The sequence below is a fragment of the Penicillium chrysogenum genome (genome assembly GCF_028827035.1).
Source record: "Penicillium chrysogenum strain IBT 35668 chromosome Unknown utg000002l_segment0_segment0, whole genome shotgun sequence".
Lineage (NCBI taxonomy): Eukaryota > Fungi > Ascomycota > Eurotiomycetes > Eurotiales > Aspergillaceae > Penicillium > Penicillium chrysogenum.
In genome coordinates, this window is record NW_026622750.1 from 6,294,861 (window position 1) to 6,314,461 (window position 19,601).

General features: G+C 50.3%; 6 protein-coding genes across 6 annotated transcripts; 5 read left to right on the forward strand and 1 right to left on the reverse strand.

The window, feature by feature from the left end:
- Positions 1-96: 96 nt before the first annotated feature.
- Positions 97-2,898, forward strand: N7489_005612 (ATP-dependent Clp protease ATP-binding subunit; the record flags this gene model as incomplete). The annotated part of the gene is made up of 1 exon (XM_056711364.1): positions 97-2,898. One exon carries the CDS (start codon positions 97-99, stop codon positions 2,896-2,898), a length of 2,802 nt encoding a protein of 933 aa, XP_056569785.1.
- A 1,007-nt stretch (positions 2,899-3,905) lies between these two features.
- N7489_005613 (uncharacterized protein) lies at positions 3,906-6,152 on the forward strand (the record flags this gene model as incomplete). Its single annotated transcript, XM_056711365.1, has 1 exon — positions 3,906-6,152. The coding sequence occupies one exon, from the start codon at positions 3,906-3,908 to the stop codon at positions 6,150-6,152; it is 2,247 nt and encodes a 748-aa protein (XP_056569786.1).
- A 529-nt stretch (positions 6,153-6,681) lies between these two features.
- N7489_005614 (ankyrin repeat domain-containing protein) lies at positions 6,682-7,374 on the forward strand (the record flags this gene model as incomplete). Its single annotated transcript, XM_056711366.1, has 1 exon — positions 6,682-7,374. The coding sequence occupies one exon, from the start codon at positions 6,682-6,684 to the stop codon at positions 7,372-7,374; it is 693 nt and encodes a 230-aa protein (XP_056569787.1).
- Positions 7,375-10,616: 3,242 nt separating this feature from the next.
- Positions 10,617-11,901, reverse strand: N7489_005615 (uncharacterized protein; the record flags this gene model as incomplete). Its single annotated transcript, XM_056711367.1, has 3 exons — positions 10,617-11,415; positions 11,468-11,749; positions 11,810-11,901. The coding sequence occupies 3 exons, from the start codon at positions 11,899-11,901 to the stop codon at positions 10,617-10,619; spliced, it is 1,173 nt and encodes a 390-aa protein (XP_056569788.1).
- Positions 11,902-14,297: 2,396 nt separating this feature from the next.
- On the forward strand, positions 14,298-16,016 carry N7489_005616 (uncharacterized protein; the record flags this gene model as incomplete). The annotated part of the gene is made up of 3 exons (XM_056711368.1): positions 14,298-14,572; positions 14,625-15,200; positions 15,257-16,016. The coding sequence occupies 3 exons, from the start codon at positions 14,298-14,300 to the stop codon at positions 16,014-16,016; spliced, it is 1,611 nt and encodes a 536-aa protein (XP_056569789.1).
- Positions 16,017-16,417: 401 nt separating this feature from the next.
- On the forward strand, positions 16,418-19,420 carry N7489_005617 (DEAD/DEAH box helicase; the record flags this gene model as incomplete). Its single annotated transcript, XM_056711369.1, has 1 exon — positions 16,418-19,420. One exon carries the CDS (start codon positions 16,418-16,420, stop codon positions 19,418-19,420), a length of 3,003 nt encoding a protein of 1,000 aa, XP_056569790.1.
- Between the last annotated feature and the right edge of the window lie 181 nt (positions 19,421-19,601).

Below are 19,601 nucleotides of genomic sequence, written 5' to 3' on the forward strand. Positions count from 1 at the left end.
CTCAATTACTTTCTGCTCTTTACACTACTGCCACTATCCCATCTTTCGAGCATCAGCATTTACACCTACTGATATTACCCCACTATTCCGTTCAAGATGAACGGCGTCCAGTTCACAGATCGGGCCAACAAGGCCTTGCTGGACTCCAGCGGCCTCTGCGAGCAATATTCACAATCCCAGATTATGCCTGTTCACCTCGCAGTCGCATTGCTTAACCCTTCCCCAGATGAGTCGGAAGATCAACAGACCCCTTCCGGTGCCCATTCCTCCCACGATTCTGCAACTGCGCCTCTCTTCCGCCAGGTGGTCGAACGAGCTCACGGCGACGCTCAGCTCCTTGACCGATCTCTCATGAAGCTATTGGTCCGACTACCGAGCCAAGACCCTCCTCCAGAGAACCCTAGTGTTTCTCCCCAACTCTCCAAAGTCATTCGATCGGCCACCGATTTGTCAAAGACCCAAAAGGACAGCTTCGTTGCGGTGGATCATCTCATTCAGTCTGTCTGCCAAGATTCACAGGTTCAACGTGCCCTCGGCGATGCCAATATTCCCAACCTCAAGTTGATCGACACTGCTATCCAGCAAATTCGTGGTACAAAGCGGGTCGACTCCAAGACCGCCGATGCGGAAGGCGAGAATGAGAACCTCAAGAAATTCACCATTGATATGACCTCCTTGGCTCGGGAGGGCAAGATTGATCCAGTTATTGGCCGAGAGGAGGAAATCCGTCGCGTCATTCGTATTCTCAGTCGACGCACGAAGAACAACCCTGTGCTTATCGGTGAGCCTGGTGTGGGTAAGACCACCATTGTCGAAGGTCTCGCTCGCCGCATTGTCAACGCCGATATTCCCGCCAACTTGGCTCAATGCCGTCTTCTTTCTCTCGATGTTGGTTCTCTAGTTGCGGGCAGCAAATACCGCGGTGAATTCGAAGAACGTATGAAGGGTGTTCTCAAGGAAATTGAAGATTCCAAGGATACCATCGTTCTCTTCGTCGATGAGATCCACCTGCTTATGGGTGCTGGATCTAGCGGCGAGGGCGGTATGGACGCTGCCAACCTTCTCAAGCCAATGCTGGCTCGCGGCCAGCTGCACTGCATTGGTGCCACGACTCTCTCTGAATACCGCAAGTACATTGAGAAAGATCAGGCCTTCGAGCGACGATTCCAACAGGTCCTTGTCAAGGAACCTACCGTCCCAGAGACTATCTCTATCCTTCGTGGTCTGAAGGAAAAGTACGAAGCTCACCACGGTGTCAACATTCTGGATGGCGCGATCGTCACCGCTGCCACTCTCGCGTCTCGCTACCTGACGGCACGTCGACTACCTGATTCTGCGGTCGATTTGATTGATGAGGCTGCAGCTGCAGTTCGAGTCACTCGCGAGTCTGAGCCAGAAGCTCTCGACACACTGGAGAGAAAGGCTCGCCAGCTTCAGATCGAAATTCACGCCCTTTCACGTGAGCAGGACGACGCATCCAAGGCTCGTCTTGAGGCTGCCAAGCAAGAAGCCGCCAATGTTGGCGAGGAGCTCCGGCCGATGCGCGAGAAGTACGAAAGTGAAAAGCAACGCAGCCGCGAAGTGCAGGAGGCCAAGATCAAGCTCGACTCTCTCAAGGTCAAGCGTGACGAAGCCGAACGTTCGGGCGACACCCAGACAGCTGCTGACCTCGAATACTACGCCATCCCAGAGACCAAGGCCCTCATCGAGCGTCTAGAGGCTGACCGGGCCAGGGCCGACGCTGAACGTCGTGCTCAACAAGGCGACGCTGGCGAAGCACTCCTTGCCGACGCAGTTGGTCCTGATCAGATTAATGAAATCGTTGGCCGGTGGACCGGTATCCCTGTCACGAGACTCAAGACCACCGAAAAGGACAAGCTGCTCAACATGGAGAAATACCTTGGCAAGGTCGTTGTCGGCCAGAAGGAAGCCGTTGTTTCCGTCTCCAACGCTATTCGCTTGCAGCGCTCAGGCCTCAGTAACCCTAACGCGCCCCCTAGCTTCTTGTTCTGTGGCCCCTCCGGTACCGGTAAGACACTGCTCACAAAAGCTCTTGCCGAATTCCTCTTCGACGATCCAAAGGCAATGATCCGGTTCGACATGTCCGAGTATCAGGAGCGACACTCGCTCAGCCGTATGATCGGTGCACCCCCTGGATATGTTGGCCATGACGCCGGTGGCCAACTTACTGAAAACCTGCGCCGCCGCCCATTCTCGATTTTGCTCTTCGACGAGGTGGAGAAGGCCGCAAAGGAAGTCCTCACTGTCCTCCTACAGCTCATGGATGATGGCCGTATCACCGACGGCCAGGGCCGCATCGTCGACGCAAAGAACTGCATCGTCGTCATGACCTCCAACCTGGGTGCCCAATATCTCGCCCGCCCCACCACCAAGGACGGTCGCATCGACCCCGGCACTCGCGAGTTGGTCATGAACGCACTGCGCGACTACTTCCTGCCGGAATTCCTCAACCGTATCTCCAGCACTGTCATCTTCAACCGTCTCACCAGACGGGAGATCCGCAAGATCGTGGACCTGCGTCTCGCCGAGGTGCAGAAGCGGCTCGATCACAACGAGCGCAATGTCACTATCCAGTGCACAGAGGAAGTCAAGGACTACCTCGGCGCAGCAGGCTATTCCCCAGCCTACGGTGCTCGTCCACTGGGCCGACTCATCGAGCGCGAAGTCCTCAACCGTCTCGCTGTGCTCATTTTGCGTGGAAGTATCAAGGATGGCGAGATCGCCCGTGTCGTCATGCGCGACAGTCGCATCGATGTCCTGCCTAACCACGATATTGGTGAGGACAGTGACATCAGCGATGATGAGATGATGGATGAGGATGATATCGATGCTGAGATGGATGATAATCCCGCCTCGCCCGATCTCTATGATGATTAAACAGATCTGGTTTTCCTAAGGTTTCCTTTTTGTCATAAAGCGAACCTCACATAAAAAAAAAAGTATTTGAACATACTCAGTGATGATATGATATATGATGATCCACGACTTTTTCTGGCTTTGTTTTCCGGTTTTGCTTTCTTACTTTGGCACGCCGTTAGCGCTATTCTTCGAGCATTCTCCTTTCATGTACTTATGTAGTCTTTGATGGGTGGATACGTCCCTACATATTTGAGTCGAAGGCTTATAATCCTCGGCATGAATCATGTTAATACAAGTTTATTTTTTATTCCGAAATCCAAAGCAAATCCATGGATACCTAGGTACTCTTAAGCTTATTGTATAATATAGGGGATTAATATAGGGAAACCGCCCCCCCTCTCCAGCCTAACGTATTTCCGGACGAGCTGCGCAGCCCAGAACACATAGTAGAAGCGATAAATTACAACATGATATTTCAACAACAGTTGTCTGTATGAGTTTCCCCCTGTAGCCTGATGCTTTTTATATGGTATGTACGCACTTGTTAATATTTAGAGGAATAATACATTGAATAATACATTGGTCACTGAGATATATATTTCTGGAGTTCAGCGATGTATTTCTCGATACGACGTTCTGATTGTTACCTGAAAAGAGCAGGATATATATTATGTATACATGTATGTACACAGAATGAAGCCCCATTTGACGCCTGTTCGTCTGAATTGAAACGAAACTAATTTCGTATACGTCCCTACATATCATCTACTGTGTGAAGTCTCGATTTACAACATCCAAGATGATGTCTTCCAGCAGCTTCCAGTCTTTCCTGTCTCTTGGTGCCAAGAGGATCCGGGCTTGGGCCTCAGTACAGCTAATTAGGCGGCAGCGAACATTAGGTTCTCGTGTTGAGGGCTGTGTATAGCCTTGGCTTTTGAGCAGGATGTGGGGGACGCAGGCTTTATAAACACCACAGACCTGCTCTATGGTAACAGAGCGAAGCGGCCGTGGAACTCCATTACACGATGGCAGGGCAACTGGGAATCAAAGATAGGCTTCGGCGTATTTTCAAGACGCCCGGACACAAATCTGAATCTCAACCACAACCACAACCGCCGCCACAGGGATCAGCTCAGACACCCGCTAATGATACGCCCGATGGCGCCCCAAACTCCAACCCCTCCAACGCGAAGCCGCCGCAGGCGGACGAAGAGGAAGACGAGTTCCCTGAAGTCAGCCCTGCCCTTATAACCAACTATCCCTCACACTGGTGCTGCTTCGACTACACTGATGACGATGGTACAACATCTCTAGCACCAGGGGTGGGCTCGCCCCCGCCGCACGACAAGTTGGTTAGCGAGACACGTCGAAAATGGGCGAGCGGGACTTTATTCCCACCTGAGTTTCTAGGTCCCAAGATCTTCGCTCCAGATTGGACGCCCGACGCAGGATACTCCCTTCCAACCTTCCTCTACGACCTCGTCACGCGCCGCGCCATCGAAACATCGACTCTCTCGGAATTAGCAGAAAAGACGCGATACGCAACCATCTCACACGTATGGGGTGACCAAGGTATAGAACTCGACGGCACGCCATACGGCGTGCCGGGCTCGATTCCAATCCGGTACGAAGAAAAGCTGATACGGATGCTCGAAGCTGCACGCGTGCTAGTTGGTGAACGCTATGTTTGGATGGATATCCTGTGTCTGGACCAGTATGATCCTAGCCCTCATAAGCGGGAGGCAGAGGTTGCGGAAATGGGGCCGTATTTCCGTAATGCGACGGGGTGTCTTGTTTGGATGGATGATGCGTTTGAGAAGTGTGATGAGGATTGGCCGAAGGATGTTTTAGATTCGTTGGAGGGAATTAATGGCTTTTTTGGGATGGATAGGCACGGTTTGTCTATGAATTCTGCGTCTGGTGCGGCTGATGGGCTGGATCCGAGTGCAGTGGTTGGAAAAGCGACAGACGAAATGCGTGGTCCGGAGGCCCTGGAGTGGATTCGGAAGGTGCGCAAAGTCGAACGCGCGCCATGGTTTCGACGTGTCTGGACGCTACAGGAGGCTGTCGTTCCAAAGGACTTTCTGATATGTACACCGGAGCGCTATATGATATCTTGCAGTACATTATGCCGCCTAGTCGGCCTCGTTGAGGCAACTGCGCGTCGGCTTCTTTCAAACGGCGCAATTGAGTCAATCGAAGTAATACACGAGCTGCACGGCAGCGAAGTCTACAAAATCCTCAAACTGCGCCAGCTATATCAACATGACGAAGTCGGGTTCTGGCACATCGCACAAGCCGTGCGGTCACGGTCCTGCACAGTCGAAAATGACCGCGCGATGGGCGTTAGCGGGATGCTACAACGGACATGGCCCATACTGGACTACCGCATGGAGTCGGGACAAATCTTGGGCGAGACGTGGGAGCAGGCTCTACTCGAAAGTGACTTTTCGGCGCTACTCTATCTCGGCGAGCGGGCTTCGGTATACTCTATGTTTGCGGACCCTCTGGCCGGTATGCCCTTTATATCTATAGGAGCGAGGAGGAAACCCGATACCGCGCCGAAGGAAACGCATAGGCTTAAGTTGGTTGATGGGGTGGCGATGAAGGACGTCGGATGCGATCGCGTCTGCAGTGTCACTGGCGTCATGTGCACGGCCTTGGAAGGGGCTCTAAAGGAGTGGATGATGACCCAAACGCCATTCCAGGACATGGATATGGAAACGCACCTCCGGTTGGCAACTGCCTGGGGTCTGCCGGAACATACGCAGAGCATAAAGGGGGGAAACGGTGACTTGAAGGACCTTTCGCCGGGTGCCTATGCTGCTTTCCTGTCACTGGCTCCCTCGTGGGCAACCCCCATACTCGGGCGTCTGGCGGATAAAGAATTCTCTCGGGAAGTCAAACGTCTTTTTCCACAGGCGATACTGCAAAGACTCCGCATTCTGCAGCTGCTACTCGGCGTCAATCAGGGTAAACACGCCGTTGTATTGCTGCAGATGGCTAACTCAGAGCCGCAGGTCGGACTCATATCAGAGCCTCCGGATGACACAGTGGTTGCGTTGACCCCAAGCTCGTATCATAATCATCCTGGACCGGGCTGCTTGCTTGTCAAGGTGTTGGAGGACGGAGTGTTCCACAAGATTGGGATCGGGCTGGGGAAAGCCGTCAGGGCGCATTCGTTTGTGTCGGGTCAGATAATACCCCCGCCAAGGATTCCTGGCCTGCCCTGGGTGTATGTCCCGTCTTTGAGGTCGGCGACACAGGAGTAATCCCACGATTGCCACCAGCTCTCTCAAACTGTTTCAGAGCAGTTCTCGAGTGACAGGAGTACTGAAAATCACCATGCCCGAAGAATTTGACGACTAGCATCGGATTGTTTCTGACAGGTCAGCAACAATAGGAAGTTGGACCTGGAGGAATTCATTCCGTCGACTCATATCATTCGTCCAATAATCTCCTGGCACATCACAAACAAGGTTCTATCCCGAAGGAATGAAAAAGAAAGATAAATCCATCCTAGGTCTTCTCCGCATCTCGGGGGTTCTCAATATCGCGAATATGAGTTTGGTATCTCTGAAGGGAGCCACAGCCGATGCAATTGCAGAGAAACTATTTGAAATTGCAGTAAAATTGCAGTCAGGTCTTGCGATTTCCAAGCCATTGAAACAATCCTGGAAGCTGGAATGAGTCCAAATTCATCAGTCATGGAAGGTTGCTTTGGAAGAACAGGATGTTCCACTATTACGGACTGTGTTGACGGTCGATAGTGCTGTTAATCATGCCGACAGATTGGGGTATATGGAATTCTTCATCAAGCATGGAAACATTGAGCAACTCAAAATCCTCCTGGCAGCCTACACCAGTATCAACAACGGACTGCCGAACCCAAAGGGAATGGCACTTATGGATACTGCGTTACGTCTTGCCGGTGAAGTGAGAAACATGGAGGTTATGAAGACGCTTCTAGAAGCTGGTGCGACGACCCCTTCTGTACGAATATCCCTGTACCGGCATACTACTCTATGGCACGCGGTAGAAGGAGGGGATTTGGAAGTTGTGAATATGGTCTTGGCCGCAGGTGCAGATGCCAAAAGTCCATCATGTAAAAGTGACGGCACTACACCGTTACAGCAGGCGGCAAAGCAAGGAAACATGGAGCTTGTGGACTTATTGCTCAAAGCCGCCGCAAATGCGAAACAGCCACCGCCATCTTACGAAGGGGTGACAGCGTTGCAGTTTGCTGCAAAGCAAGGGGACATGGAGCTTTGGGACCGTTTGCTCAAAGTCGGTGCGAATGTGAACCAGGCCCCAGCTTCTCGCCAAGGGGCGACGGCATTGCAGTTTGCCGCAATTCGGGGTTACATTGAAATTGCCCACAAGCTACTCGATGCTGGCGCTAACGTCCAAGCCCCTAGGGCTGAGCGGTATGGAAGAACAGCTCTTGAGGGTGCTGCTGAACATGCCGATTGGACATGGTACAACTTCTCTTGAACGAGGGGGTGCTGATCGAGAAGAATGGCCGGATTGAGTATATCAGGACCATCAAGCTGGCTCAACAAAATTGCCACTATGCCGTTGTCGTCCTCTGATTGGACTGAGGTGGATTCCGCGTCTATGAAGAGCAATTGTTTGATTTTGAGGAGGATGTTACGTTGAATGAGATAGATGATGTACGCCAGAATGAGCAAATGACTGGTTAGCAGGGGATAATATGTTGGAAGAGATGAAAGAGAAACCGTTGAGCTAGAGTGTCCCAGCCCCGATGGCTGACAAGGCACGAGTAGTCTCAACATCGATCCCCGCATGGCTCCAGCAATAACAACCGAGGTGTCAGTTTTGCATTTGATGCCCGCATCTTTGGGATATATATGACATTTTGTCGTATGGTACGTGAATGAACCAACAAAGAATTCGAGTATTTTGCCTTATTATCCACTGCAACCCAGGATTGAAAAAGTACGACCTCTGGCTAAATGCGCTGGCAACTACCGTAGTACATTAGATCCCAAGGACCCTGTAATTTCTGTGTCGAGGGAAGAGGGTCCCCAGGGCTCCCTGTGCGGACCAGATCCATTCATGGGATCCGAAGTCTGAAGTAAATACTACCTTGAGACTTCAATAGTTCGAGTACGGAGTACGCGTTGCGTAAAAGCGACATTAGGTTCCGGATTGCCGAGGGACAGAGATTAAAATTCCGTACTTTGAGGGTGCAAATTGCTCGTGATATACTCCGTAAACCTTTGGATCTTGACCAGCAGACAAGGAAAGTGGGAGATTTGGGCGATCTGACATTGTCCAATAGATGCAAAATGATATTTACTGACATCTTTTGCTAACAATCGAGCCGAGACATCCTGAGCTTGTTACGTACTAGCCTCAAGCGATGCAACCTGCCATACAGGGTATATACTCCGTACCTGCAAGGGACTGCCGAAAGGTGATTCTCGAATGTCTCATATTATACTCTGCGCGCAACGGCGAATCAAACACCGTTCCTAGCGGCTATTCATGCATCCCGCTAGTGGCAGTCGGTGTACCTACGAGATGCAGCTAGAGCGAAGGCAAATCGCCCTGCACTTCGCCACCATGTGTGTTGTGGTATACACTGACTATCCTTTGCCTGTCCTGCATATGCACAACATATACCAAACAAATAAGTATATATACTTTTGTACTTCGTACCTGAAGACTACAGTGTCGGGTAACAATCCTATTTCGGCGAGCATTCCGTAGCTATCTAGACAAGTGCATCTAAGCGAGAGGATATACTTTGTATGCAAAGATAGAGTGGGGGCCAAAACCTTAGCCCAGAGTTCACAAACATGCCTGCGATCGAAGAGCAGGTCTCGGAGTTGATAGTGGGGTCGAGCGGGTCAATCCGGCGGAGGCAAGAAATTGTAATTGCTGGAAAAGAAAAGAAATTACTTCCAAGGTTCCTTATCGGGAAAAGATGAACTTGTGGGTGTTATGCGTATACAATATAGTGCTCGGCTTAGGGCCCACTTTATGACTGTACCCAGCTGTGTACAATTACAGCAGGAGTACTCTGTAAGCCGTACGGAGTATAGAGTACCGAGTATAATCCGTCCTAGTCGAGCCCGTTAGACTAACATTTAAGTGAATCAATCCTTCAGGAACCGAGGATTACCCGTGCAAGTTACTGGAATAGGGATAAATGATCGTCCATTCACTCAAAAATGAGACTGAATACACGTGGTTCTGCTTCTAAGCGACATCTAGAAGAACGAGGTGTCCAGCTTATACAACATAGGTACTCCGTACATGGTACGAACAAGATTGGTGACCATGGAATGCTAGGTCGCCGAAACTCAATTGAAACTCAGATTTAGTGCCCAGATGGACTTACGCGGCTTAGTCCCGAGGTCTTCCAAATGAGACAATTTGATATTCCACACTTAAAGCCTTCTAATAATACCTACATAAATTGCAGGTATCCATTGCAATTCCCATCGCTATGGAGTACATCAGTAAACATAAATGAAGTCGTACGATATGACCGACGGCAATTGATAATCGCTCCCCCCTTATCACGTCATATCTCTCTCTCCACGCAGATCCCGCGAAAATCCAGCGCAATGTTCGGGCCCCGACCCCAACCGATCCAGACAGAGCTTGTGCGCGTCCACGGTACCAGCGTAAAATGTCAGCAAAGCATCCGCGGATGCACAAGTGGACTCTCCCTTGGTTCCAAGGTTCTAGCCGGCTTTGACCAGCTTTCCCAAGGCTGATGTGTCGATCGACTGGTTATGGAGCGGGAACCTTGATGGTGAAGTTCGCTTGGTACGACGGTTTGTCTTTTTTTTTTTTTTGGCATTTTCCTTTTTGGGGTCGCGACTTCACCGATTTCGGACTCTGGTCTTCGGGGACAGTCACCAACATATGATACATTATATTGTACAACATAGCTGTTGGTGCCCAACGCTGTATGTTTTTATAGTTTTGCGCGATCTTCTTATGTTGTATATCGGAGTACTCCGCACGGAGGATGACGATAATAAATAACTTAGAGCGTCCGGCATAGTTAGCTGTGCATCGCATATGCAGACCAGCAACGCCACATAATGCTCGGCCCAGGCACTGTTGTCAGAACTAAGGATAAGGTGATTAACATCAACATGATTTTCTGGGAAGGTCCCATTGCGCCCGAGCTATGTTCGCCGGTTCGCCCAACCCCCTCCCTGCAGGGGCCAAAGAACCTGGGCTAAGCTCGGCTGTACAATGCCATGGGCCAATCCCTTCCCGGCTTGGAATGTCCCTGGATAAGATCGGCAGCTCTTGATGCAAAGTACCGGGAGATCAGCGGGTTGTGATGGAATGGTTTCCAAGGTTCTATCTGTCTTGAAAAGTGGTCAACCCACTCGCCGTGGGCATCGCGTATAGGAGCAGAGGCTCTAGTTTTGGGATGACATGCTCTGTGGAAATGACGGTGGAGATTGTAGTTATAGTGGCGTATGCAATTCATGGATTTGAACTTTTAGTATATTGTAAGATATCTTGCAAGGAGAAAAGACTCTATGTCTAAGAAACAGGTATTCTCCATAATCGCCGGGGAAAAATAGAGAAACCAAAGTACGTAGGGTCTGGAAGTAAATATGTACAGACAAAATAGAAACACAATAATACAGGACCGGGCATCAAGCCCTTGGGACTTCGTGGATTCGTAAAAGACAAATAATAAAGAATGAGACTTTTCTCAGTATAACAGTACTCGATTAAACCTCCTCGCGGGCACGGGTAATTTGCGAAGTATTCGCGTCATAATCCGACGGCCGCGAGTCACGCTGCACCGTAACGGTAATATCCTGACGAATGCGCAAAGCGCGAGCCGAGCCATCGTCACTGCTCGCATCGCGCCCCTCGCTGAGACTGGCATCGGAAGCAGTCGCCTTTTGCGGGGTAACTGTAGTGGTGCCCTCGAACTCTTGCATGCCGAAGTCTCCCGATCGGGTATGGCTGGGCTGGCCATAGGGAGGTAGATTGGAGCCTCCCTTGCTTGTCCAGGGCCCGGACTTGTAGCGGTCGGTGCCGCGTTTGGAGCCTCCGGTCCAGCTCTTGAGGGCGGGGAAGACGTCGCGCAGCAGTGACCAGATCAGAGGCAGGTTGGTGACCAGGATGGCGACGGTTGCTTCGCGGAAGTACCAGTTCATGTAGACGTAGGAGATTAGGGACGGGACGAGACAGTACACCTTGTTCAGGATGGCGGCGACGATGACGAAGATTCCCATGCCGAAGAGGATAGTCAGGATCATCTTTTGCTTGAGCGGGACCCGGACTTGGAGTAGCATCGGGATGGCGATGAGAAGCATGAATATGTCGGCAGAGATTGAGATGCAGCCCTGCACGATTTCATAGTACTGATAGGACGAGCATTGGTAGTCCGGCGTTGGGACGACGGCCCAGTAGTCTGATAATGGGCGGCAGAGCAGGAAAAGTGACAGTTCAGTCGCGACAAATCCTAGTGCAACGTAAATTGCGAGATAGTTGATCCAGCGTCTCTGCTTCAACCCTTCACTGTTGGTTGTTAGCGAAAAGAACAAGCTCCAGATACCGAGGGCCAACATACGTGATACGCGCATAGATCACTAGCATGCATGCTTTCAAACTCCAGACGCAAAGAATAAAGGAATGCTCCGACACAAAGACCCATTTGCTACCGCGCACTCGTTCGCCGATAATTTCATCCGTTAACGATTTCCTGTCCTCCTCGGTCATGAGATTTGACCCGCCACCAGAAGCGACTTGATTTAAAGCAACACATAGTATCGTATACCAAAGTACTGCGAAGAGCATAATATAGTCATCGACCTGGAGATTGCGAATGCCTAAACGGCGAATACGAGCAAGCCTATAGAAAGATATTTAGTTAGTGGGTGTTTGTATATTGGGATACTCAGTTAATACGTACCATCGCAAGGCTGCACCCAACATGCCGACGGCATACAGGGCCCATGTTTCACGGGCGAATTCCACCGCGAAGTGACCTCCTAAGCCTGACATTGCCCCTGGCCTGTTCGAATAGATGTTAACAGGATCCAAGGGAGAAACGAGAGTTGAGAGGCGCACTCACATTTTATGAAATTAGCCGGGATATGCGATACTATGTATAGAGTTCCAGCCAAGTCCCGATTCCTGCATATGCATATGCCGATGGTACGACAGGGGTGGAAATTGTGTTCGATCCTTTTGATAGAATGTTAAGTATGGTAAGATGCAAAGAATAGAAACGCCCAATCACTCAAAGATAGAGCACTGACAACCGATTGGACAGTGGGGTATCTGATGGCGAGTGTACCTTGGATGGGCTTAGTTTGGGAAATTGATTTCAATGCTGCATTTATAATTTGTGCCGTTTTTGTCATTGGTCCACTTTACCATACTTTGCTTCACTCTGGAATTTCCCCTAATCCCTGTAAACGCTGTTAATTTAGCTGATTTACAGTTTAGGAGCCCATTAACCCGCCAATTTTAGTAGGCAGAGTTTTTACCACTTAGATCCATAATGAACCTAGTTGTTCCCTACCTGCTTGACTAGGCAAGAGGCCAAATGAGTACATCTATATTGTTATGCCCAATCACCAAGACAAACACCTAAGCGAAAGATAGACATAGCTCTTTCCATCCGGGGGATAGGTCCACAGTGGAGGAGCTGAGAGGGTGATCAACCAAGATGCCAACATTTGAAGGTTTGTTAAAGAGTATCTAGGTAACTCAATATCCAAGCCCTGCATAAGTCCAAGAACATAGACCTATTGGAGCTTCGTATAGTTGAGTTTACGGTCGGCTATACTTCACTCGAGACTAGACAGACGAAGACCTGCTAGATCGGGCATTGAGATATTCTGAGTTTGCCACTAGCTACAAGCGTAAAAAGTGGGGTAAACCGCAACATGCGCGGATGAAGTTCTGATTGGCCCCGAGCCTTGCTTTTTGAGGGATTTTGGAAAGTGGAGATGGGAGTGGATCCTTACTCGGAACGGAGGTCTCCTTAATATTTTTATGGTGGGACCAGAGGCGAGTTCTAGATATGCTGTACGGAGTACTCCGTACGGAGTAGAACTTGCATGAACTGGAAATCTAGAGATCGAAATATTGGGAACTGGTTTATATAGTCAGGTTCGAAGGATCGGAGCGGTCGGAGATATGTGTCATAAATTTACTCTACGCTAAACTTTAGGAAGACTGAAGGAACAAGAGGCTTTATTAGTTTCTTCACTGCCAACATCGTGGAGTACTTCGTACTCTGTACAGGACATTATACTTCAAACTAATTCTGTAACTTTATTAATTAGTCATACGGATTAATATAGTTAGGTAGTACTTAATTAATTTAGAGGCAAAACATCAACTCCACGAAGTCTACGACTACATACATCACCGTGCCCACTACGGAGTACGGAGTACATCTGAGGCTAAAATCGGAGTCGCCTTGTCTGTGCTATCCACACTCAGCTGGACTATACTTCCGGAGGATGGTCTGGTTCAAGGTCTTAAGTGGGTATAGAGGCTGAACTACAGCCACCTCTAGCCCTATATAGCATGCTATATGCCCTATATGAGACATACCCTGGTCGCACTAGCTTGACAAACATAGATTGCTTGTGCCCACATGCAGTGCTCGTGTAATTGTCAGTTTCCTTTTGGCTTGTCTCACTTGCAAGTAGCATGTTGAATCAATAAGGGGGAGTCTCGAAGGAAGTCTCTAGTAGTAGTGCATCCTGGGTAAATTGTATGTGGGTACGAAGTATTCTGTATCATGCCATAAAATATCCGTCCATGGATACCGAGGTCCTAAAGGATCCAGATGGACACCTATTCAGAGTAATGTATCATGAAGGGGATGATGTTGAGCAGTCTGGGGTCAATTGACCCGCCAAAGAGCCCTAAAAAGAAGCAACTTGATAGAAGGAATAAGATGGAATGCCTACCAAGGGAATAGAAAATTCTTTCTGCTGAAGCTCCCCTTCTGGGTTAAGCGCAATGCAACCATAAGGTGCAGCCGCGTTTACTAGAGTTTCCGTTGGAGGACAATGTCCATCCTTGCCTCCGGGTTCGCCCAATAGAAACTCTGGGGTGGCCCCACTATGGCCCAGTTGGCCACCGGATGATGTGCCCCCATGAAAGCTGATTGGCTGGAGATTGAGAAAGTAAGGGTGGGGTCGGGAGGAATACATGGATTGTCGAGCCGACTTGATCGGCTTTGCCGTAACATGATAATGTGGGCTGCACGCCTTTTGCTCCCTTTTTCTTAACATCTGTGTTCACCTATTCTTCCCATATCGTTCTTTAATACGGCTGGGAGGTGCTTTCTTGGGAGGTGCATATCGGAACTCATTACTCGTCGTCAAGGAGTATTCTGGTGTGGTTTAAAGGGAAATCCCCGAAATACGCCCAAAATGTCTGGGAGCGACATTAGCTATTCGCCGAAGAAGGAGGCCGGATATGTCCCTGAGAAGGAAGTCGCACCTACGTCGGATTATTCCAACGATGATGGCCCAATTGATGGAGTGTTGGTCAACGCCTCCGGCCATCGCCAGGAACTCGAGCGCAACTTTGGCTTAATCAGTATCTGTGCTGTGGCTGTGACCACCGGAAACACATGGATTGCCCAAGGTGGTAGTGTTGTAACGGCTCTGAGCAATGGTGGAATTGCAGGAACTATCTATGAATTGTATATCGCCCTCCCTACCCGTCTAACCAACTAAAGCTAACCCCTTATTTAGCATGGCTGTGTCTGTTTGCTACTGGTTAGTCGCCGCATCGATTGCGGAATTGGCGTCGGGTATGCCCTCAGCTAGTGGTGTCTACCATTGGGCGACTGTCACTGCAGGGAGCAAGTACGGTCGCGTGTGCGGCTTCTACGCTGGATGGTGGAACTGCCTCGCTTGGATGCTCGGTGCTGCATCCATGTCTCTGATTCTGGCTCAGCAGACCGTGGCTATGTATCAGTTGATGCATCCCGGCTTCGCGCCCTCACAATGGAATGTCTTTGTCAGCTTCCTCCTCTGCACCTGGACTTGTTGCTGCATTGTGCTGTTTATGAACCGCTTCCTCCCTTACATTGGAAACCTCGGCATGTTCTTCATTCTAGCTGGTGTGTTCGTTACCATCATTGTGTGTGTTGTGATGCCTCATGTGAACGGCACTGGATATGCCACCGACAAGCTTGTGTGGGCAACTTGGGATAACGGAACCGGTTATACCCAGCAAGGATTCGTTTTTGTCGCTGGTATGCTCAACGGTGCTTACAGTGTTGGCACCCCTGACTGCTCGTCTCACTTGGCTGAGGAAATTCCGAAGTCAGTGTCCTTATCTCCACATCCCATCTATTATCAATGCTGACTTGAACTTACAGGCCGAGTCGAAATATCCCCAAGGCTATTCTAGCCCAGATGGGTGTCGGTTTTGTCACTGGTATCTGCTACATGATCGCAATCTTCTATGCGGTTAACGACCTCGACGCGGTGCGCGGCACGAGCACCTTCTTCCCCCTGGCTGAGATCTACCGTCAAGCCACCGGCTCCCGTGGCGGCGCTCTCGGTCTCCTGGTTGTCGCTTTTCTACCCACCTTGATTACTGCCTGCGGCTGCTACATCACTGCCGGCCGCACACTCTGGACCATTTCTCGTGACGGCGCTACTCCATTCTCGGGATGGCTTGGTCATATCAGCCTGAAGTTCAAGAACCCCTTCAACGCCACCCTGACCTGCGGTGGTTTTATCACCATCCTGGCGTGCATCTACCTTGGCTCGACCACCGCCTTCAGCGCCTTTGTGGGATGTTTCGTGCAGTTGTCCAGTCTTTCGTACTTCATGGCCATCTTCCCTCACATCTTGACCCGCCGTTCGTCCTTTGTCCCTGGATACTTCTTCATGAACAACAAAATTGGCTACGTCGTCAACTCCCTGGCCTGCACCTACATCATCGCCTTCGCCATCATCTTCTGCTTCCCTTACGCTCTCCCTACTGATGCCGCGTCGATGAACTATGCCAGTCTGATGACTGGCGGTCTGTCCATCTTCATTACCATCTGGTGGTTCATCCACCAGGGCTCCTATGTGGGCCCGAAGCATGTCCCGTTGACCGACAAGGCCCTGGCCGACGATGCTCGGTAAATCTCCTCGGCGGGAATGTTAGGACGATTGTTCTCCGTACACGATTTTGCTTGGCACGACTCTTCCTTCGCTGCGCGGATCTAAAATCCTCTTTTTATGATGCGACTTAATGTTATATACACCTTTTGTACATTTCTATTCTTGTCGGGCTTTTCCCGAACCTATACATAGACAGCTACTGTGAAGACATAATTCATGTTCATTTGTCCAAACAACTTTTAATATGCACACTTCCCATGCCGATATCCATGCTAAATTTAAACCAAATCAAATGTTTCTGATTCTAGACTCAGCTTTCTGTATGAAAGTGATCTATTAACTCACGTGACCACGCGTCCCGCGCCCGTGTCGCGTCCTCATCCCAACGCCATCTTGATCAAGGAAAAAAGACCAACTCAATCATGGTCTTCAAGCCTTTCAAATCCCCTTTAATTAGGAATCCTGCTACTTCTTCCACAGACACTACCAGCGAGCCCAGTCGTCCTACCAAAAAGCCGCGCCTCGGAGACGAACAAGCATCCACGGATGTGCAATCAACACCAATAGCCAGTCGAAAACCGCTCCAAGTCAGCAATCGAGGGTCAGACAGTACGACACAGTCATCAGTCACTGAATCGACCAAAGATGATACACCGGATGAAAGATACTTCAATGTTCTCTGGTATGTCCTCAGAACTCTGGTCCGTCACAGGACCAGTACCAATTACACCGAATCAGCTAACTCAGCCAGGCGCAAACCAAGCGCCAAAAAGCACAAAACATGGGATGGAGACGGGATCCTCTCCACTCGCGGAGAATTTGTATACCTACGAGACATTGCCGGGAAGGAGATGGGACGGAAGGTGCACGAAGCCCGCCTCGAGCCGGGAACAACACTGTCTATCTCTGGCAAAGAGGTTGAAATAGACTCTGAAATGTCGCGTAAAGAATATCTCTCCGGCAGAATGTTCCTGGAAGGCGCGAAACCAGCATCTACCTCTACGTCGGACCCGGTGCCCACACCGAAGAAAGAAGCTCTCCCCGCTCGAAAGAAGGGTGAAGTACGCAAGCCTACGGCTGCTGAGCGGACACAATCCCTCAAGCGCTCACTGGCTCTAGTTACCAACCCCAATGCGAACCCTGGAACAGCACCGGCGACATTTGCCGCGTATAAAGCGCCGCTGCTTTCGAATACCGTTACTCCCAAGGTTGTGGGGAAGGTCGTTCCACGTCATGACCCTAAGGCCGTTGGTGCGTTGGTTATGCCGCGGCCGAAGTCTGTGCCGAAAGGGAGACAGGTTGTGGATGTGGTCGTTGATCCTCTCTTGGCCAAGAACTTGCGGCCGCATCAGCGTGAGGGTGTGAAGTTCTTGTACGAGTGTGTGATGGGAATGCGGTCGTTTAATGGCGAAGGTGCCATCCTTGCGGATGACATGGGTTTGGGAAAGACTTTGCAGACTATTGCACTGCTATGGACTTTGCTTAAGCAGAATCCTGTGTTTGAAGCCCCGCCGGTTATCAAGAAGGCACTGATTGTGTGTCCTGTCACTCTTATCAATAACTGGCGGAAGGAGTTCCGCAAGTGGCTCGGAAATGAGCGCATTGGAGTTTTTGTTTTCGATGACAAGAGCAAGCGTCTTACGGATTTCACTAAGGGCCGGGCCTACAGTATTATGATTGTTGGATATGAGAAGCTCAGAACGGTCCAGGAAGCTTTGGCTAATAGTTCTGGAGTTGATATCATTATCGCGGACGAAGGCCACAGGCTCAAGACATTGCAGAACAAGAGTGGCCTAGCGATCCAATCGCTCAGTGCCGTGAAGAGAGTCATCCTCTCTGGCACGCCAATTCAAAATGATCTGAGAGAGTTCTTTGCAGCCGTGGACCTTGTTAACCCAGGGATACTTGGCAGTTTCAAGTCCTTCATTCGAGAGTTCGAGACCCCAATAGTTCGCAGCAGACAGCCAGAAGCAACGAGCAAGGACATCGAGAAAGGAGAGTCCAGAGGCGAAGAGCTTCGAGAACTCACCTCGCAATTCATGCTCCGCCGAACAGCAGACATCTTGGCCAAATACCTCCCCCCAAAGACCGAATACGTCCTCTTCTGCAAACCCACCCGTCCTCAAGCAAACATCTACAAAGCTGTCCTCGCCTCCCCGATATTCCAAAGCGCAATGGGCAACGCCGAAAGTGCGCTGCAGCTGATAACAATCCTCAAAAAGCTCAGCAACAGCCCTTCCCTCCTAACAGCCAAAAATAACGACGACACCCCCAACGAAACAATGACCGCCCTCATCGCCTCCATCCCCCAACCTCTCCACCGCCACCTATCCCCCTCCTCCAGCGCAAAAATCCGCGTTCTCGACCAACTCCTCGACACCATGCGCAGCAAAACAGACGAGAAGATAGTCCTCGTCTCAAACTACACCTCAACCCTCTCCCTCCTCGCAACCCTCCTCACCTCCCTAGGCCTCCCCTACCTCCGCCTCGACGGCAGCACGCCAGCGCAGAAACGACAAGGCCTGGTAGACGACTTCAACCGTCTCCCAGCAAGCTCCTGCTTCGCCTTCCTTCTATCCGCAAAAGCGGGCGGAACAGGTCTCAACCTGATTGGCGCAAGCCGTCTTATCCTTTTCGATGTAGATTGGAACCCGGCAACGGATATCCAGGCCATGGCGCGCATCCACCGCGACGGCCAGAAACGACCCTGTCGTATCTACCGTATCCTGCTCAAGGGCAGTCTCGAGGAGAAGATCTGGCAGAGACAGGTTACCAAGCTTGGTCTGGCGGATAGTGTTATGCAGGAAAAGAGTAGCAGTAATGGTGGGGCGCAGTTCTCGGTGGCTGAGCTGAGGGATTTGTTCAGACTTGATGAGGACAGGGCTTGTCAGACGCATGAGTTGTTGGGTTGTCGCTGTGGTGGACGGGGTGTCCAGGCTGGTTCTGAGGCTTCGTCTGGAGCTGCGACACCTGCTACTGTTGATGGTGGGGGTGGGTCTGATATCGAGGATTTATCGGATCCGCCTTCTGATCTTGATGATGGGGATGACGATTATGATTCGGATGACTCGCTGCCGAAACCCTGTACTCTTGTTAAAGCTTCCGAGGTGGATATGGAGAAACAAGAGCAGTCTATCCGTGACGGCACTTCTCGTGCTAAGATGGTTGGGAAGGGAATGAAGGCTACGAAGAAAGAGGGCGGTACTAAGAGTCAAAAAGATAAGATGCACCAGTCTTTGGCTCAGTACTCGCACATTGACCCAACTCTGCTCGCTGCTGAGTCCGAAAATGTTGGGGCTGGGGTTGAAGATGATGAACTTGAAGCTGCCATTGATGACGATGTGCTGGTTTCTATGCTGAAGGATGAGTGTAACTTGGTTGGGTATGTTTTCAAAAAGACTAATGGGGCGGAAATAAAGAGTTAGACAGCTCTATGTTGGAGTGTTGGAATGACATCTGGGACGATGCATTGTGATACATTTTCATTTACTTGGACTATATATCATACATGTATATAAGATTAAAATGACATCAATAGACCTCAAACGAACATGCAGAGCTAATTCGTCGAGCAGTAGTATCCAAAAGGAAGGGCTCAGTATATAG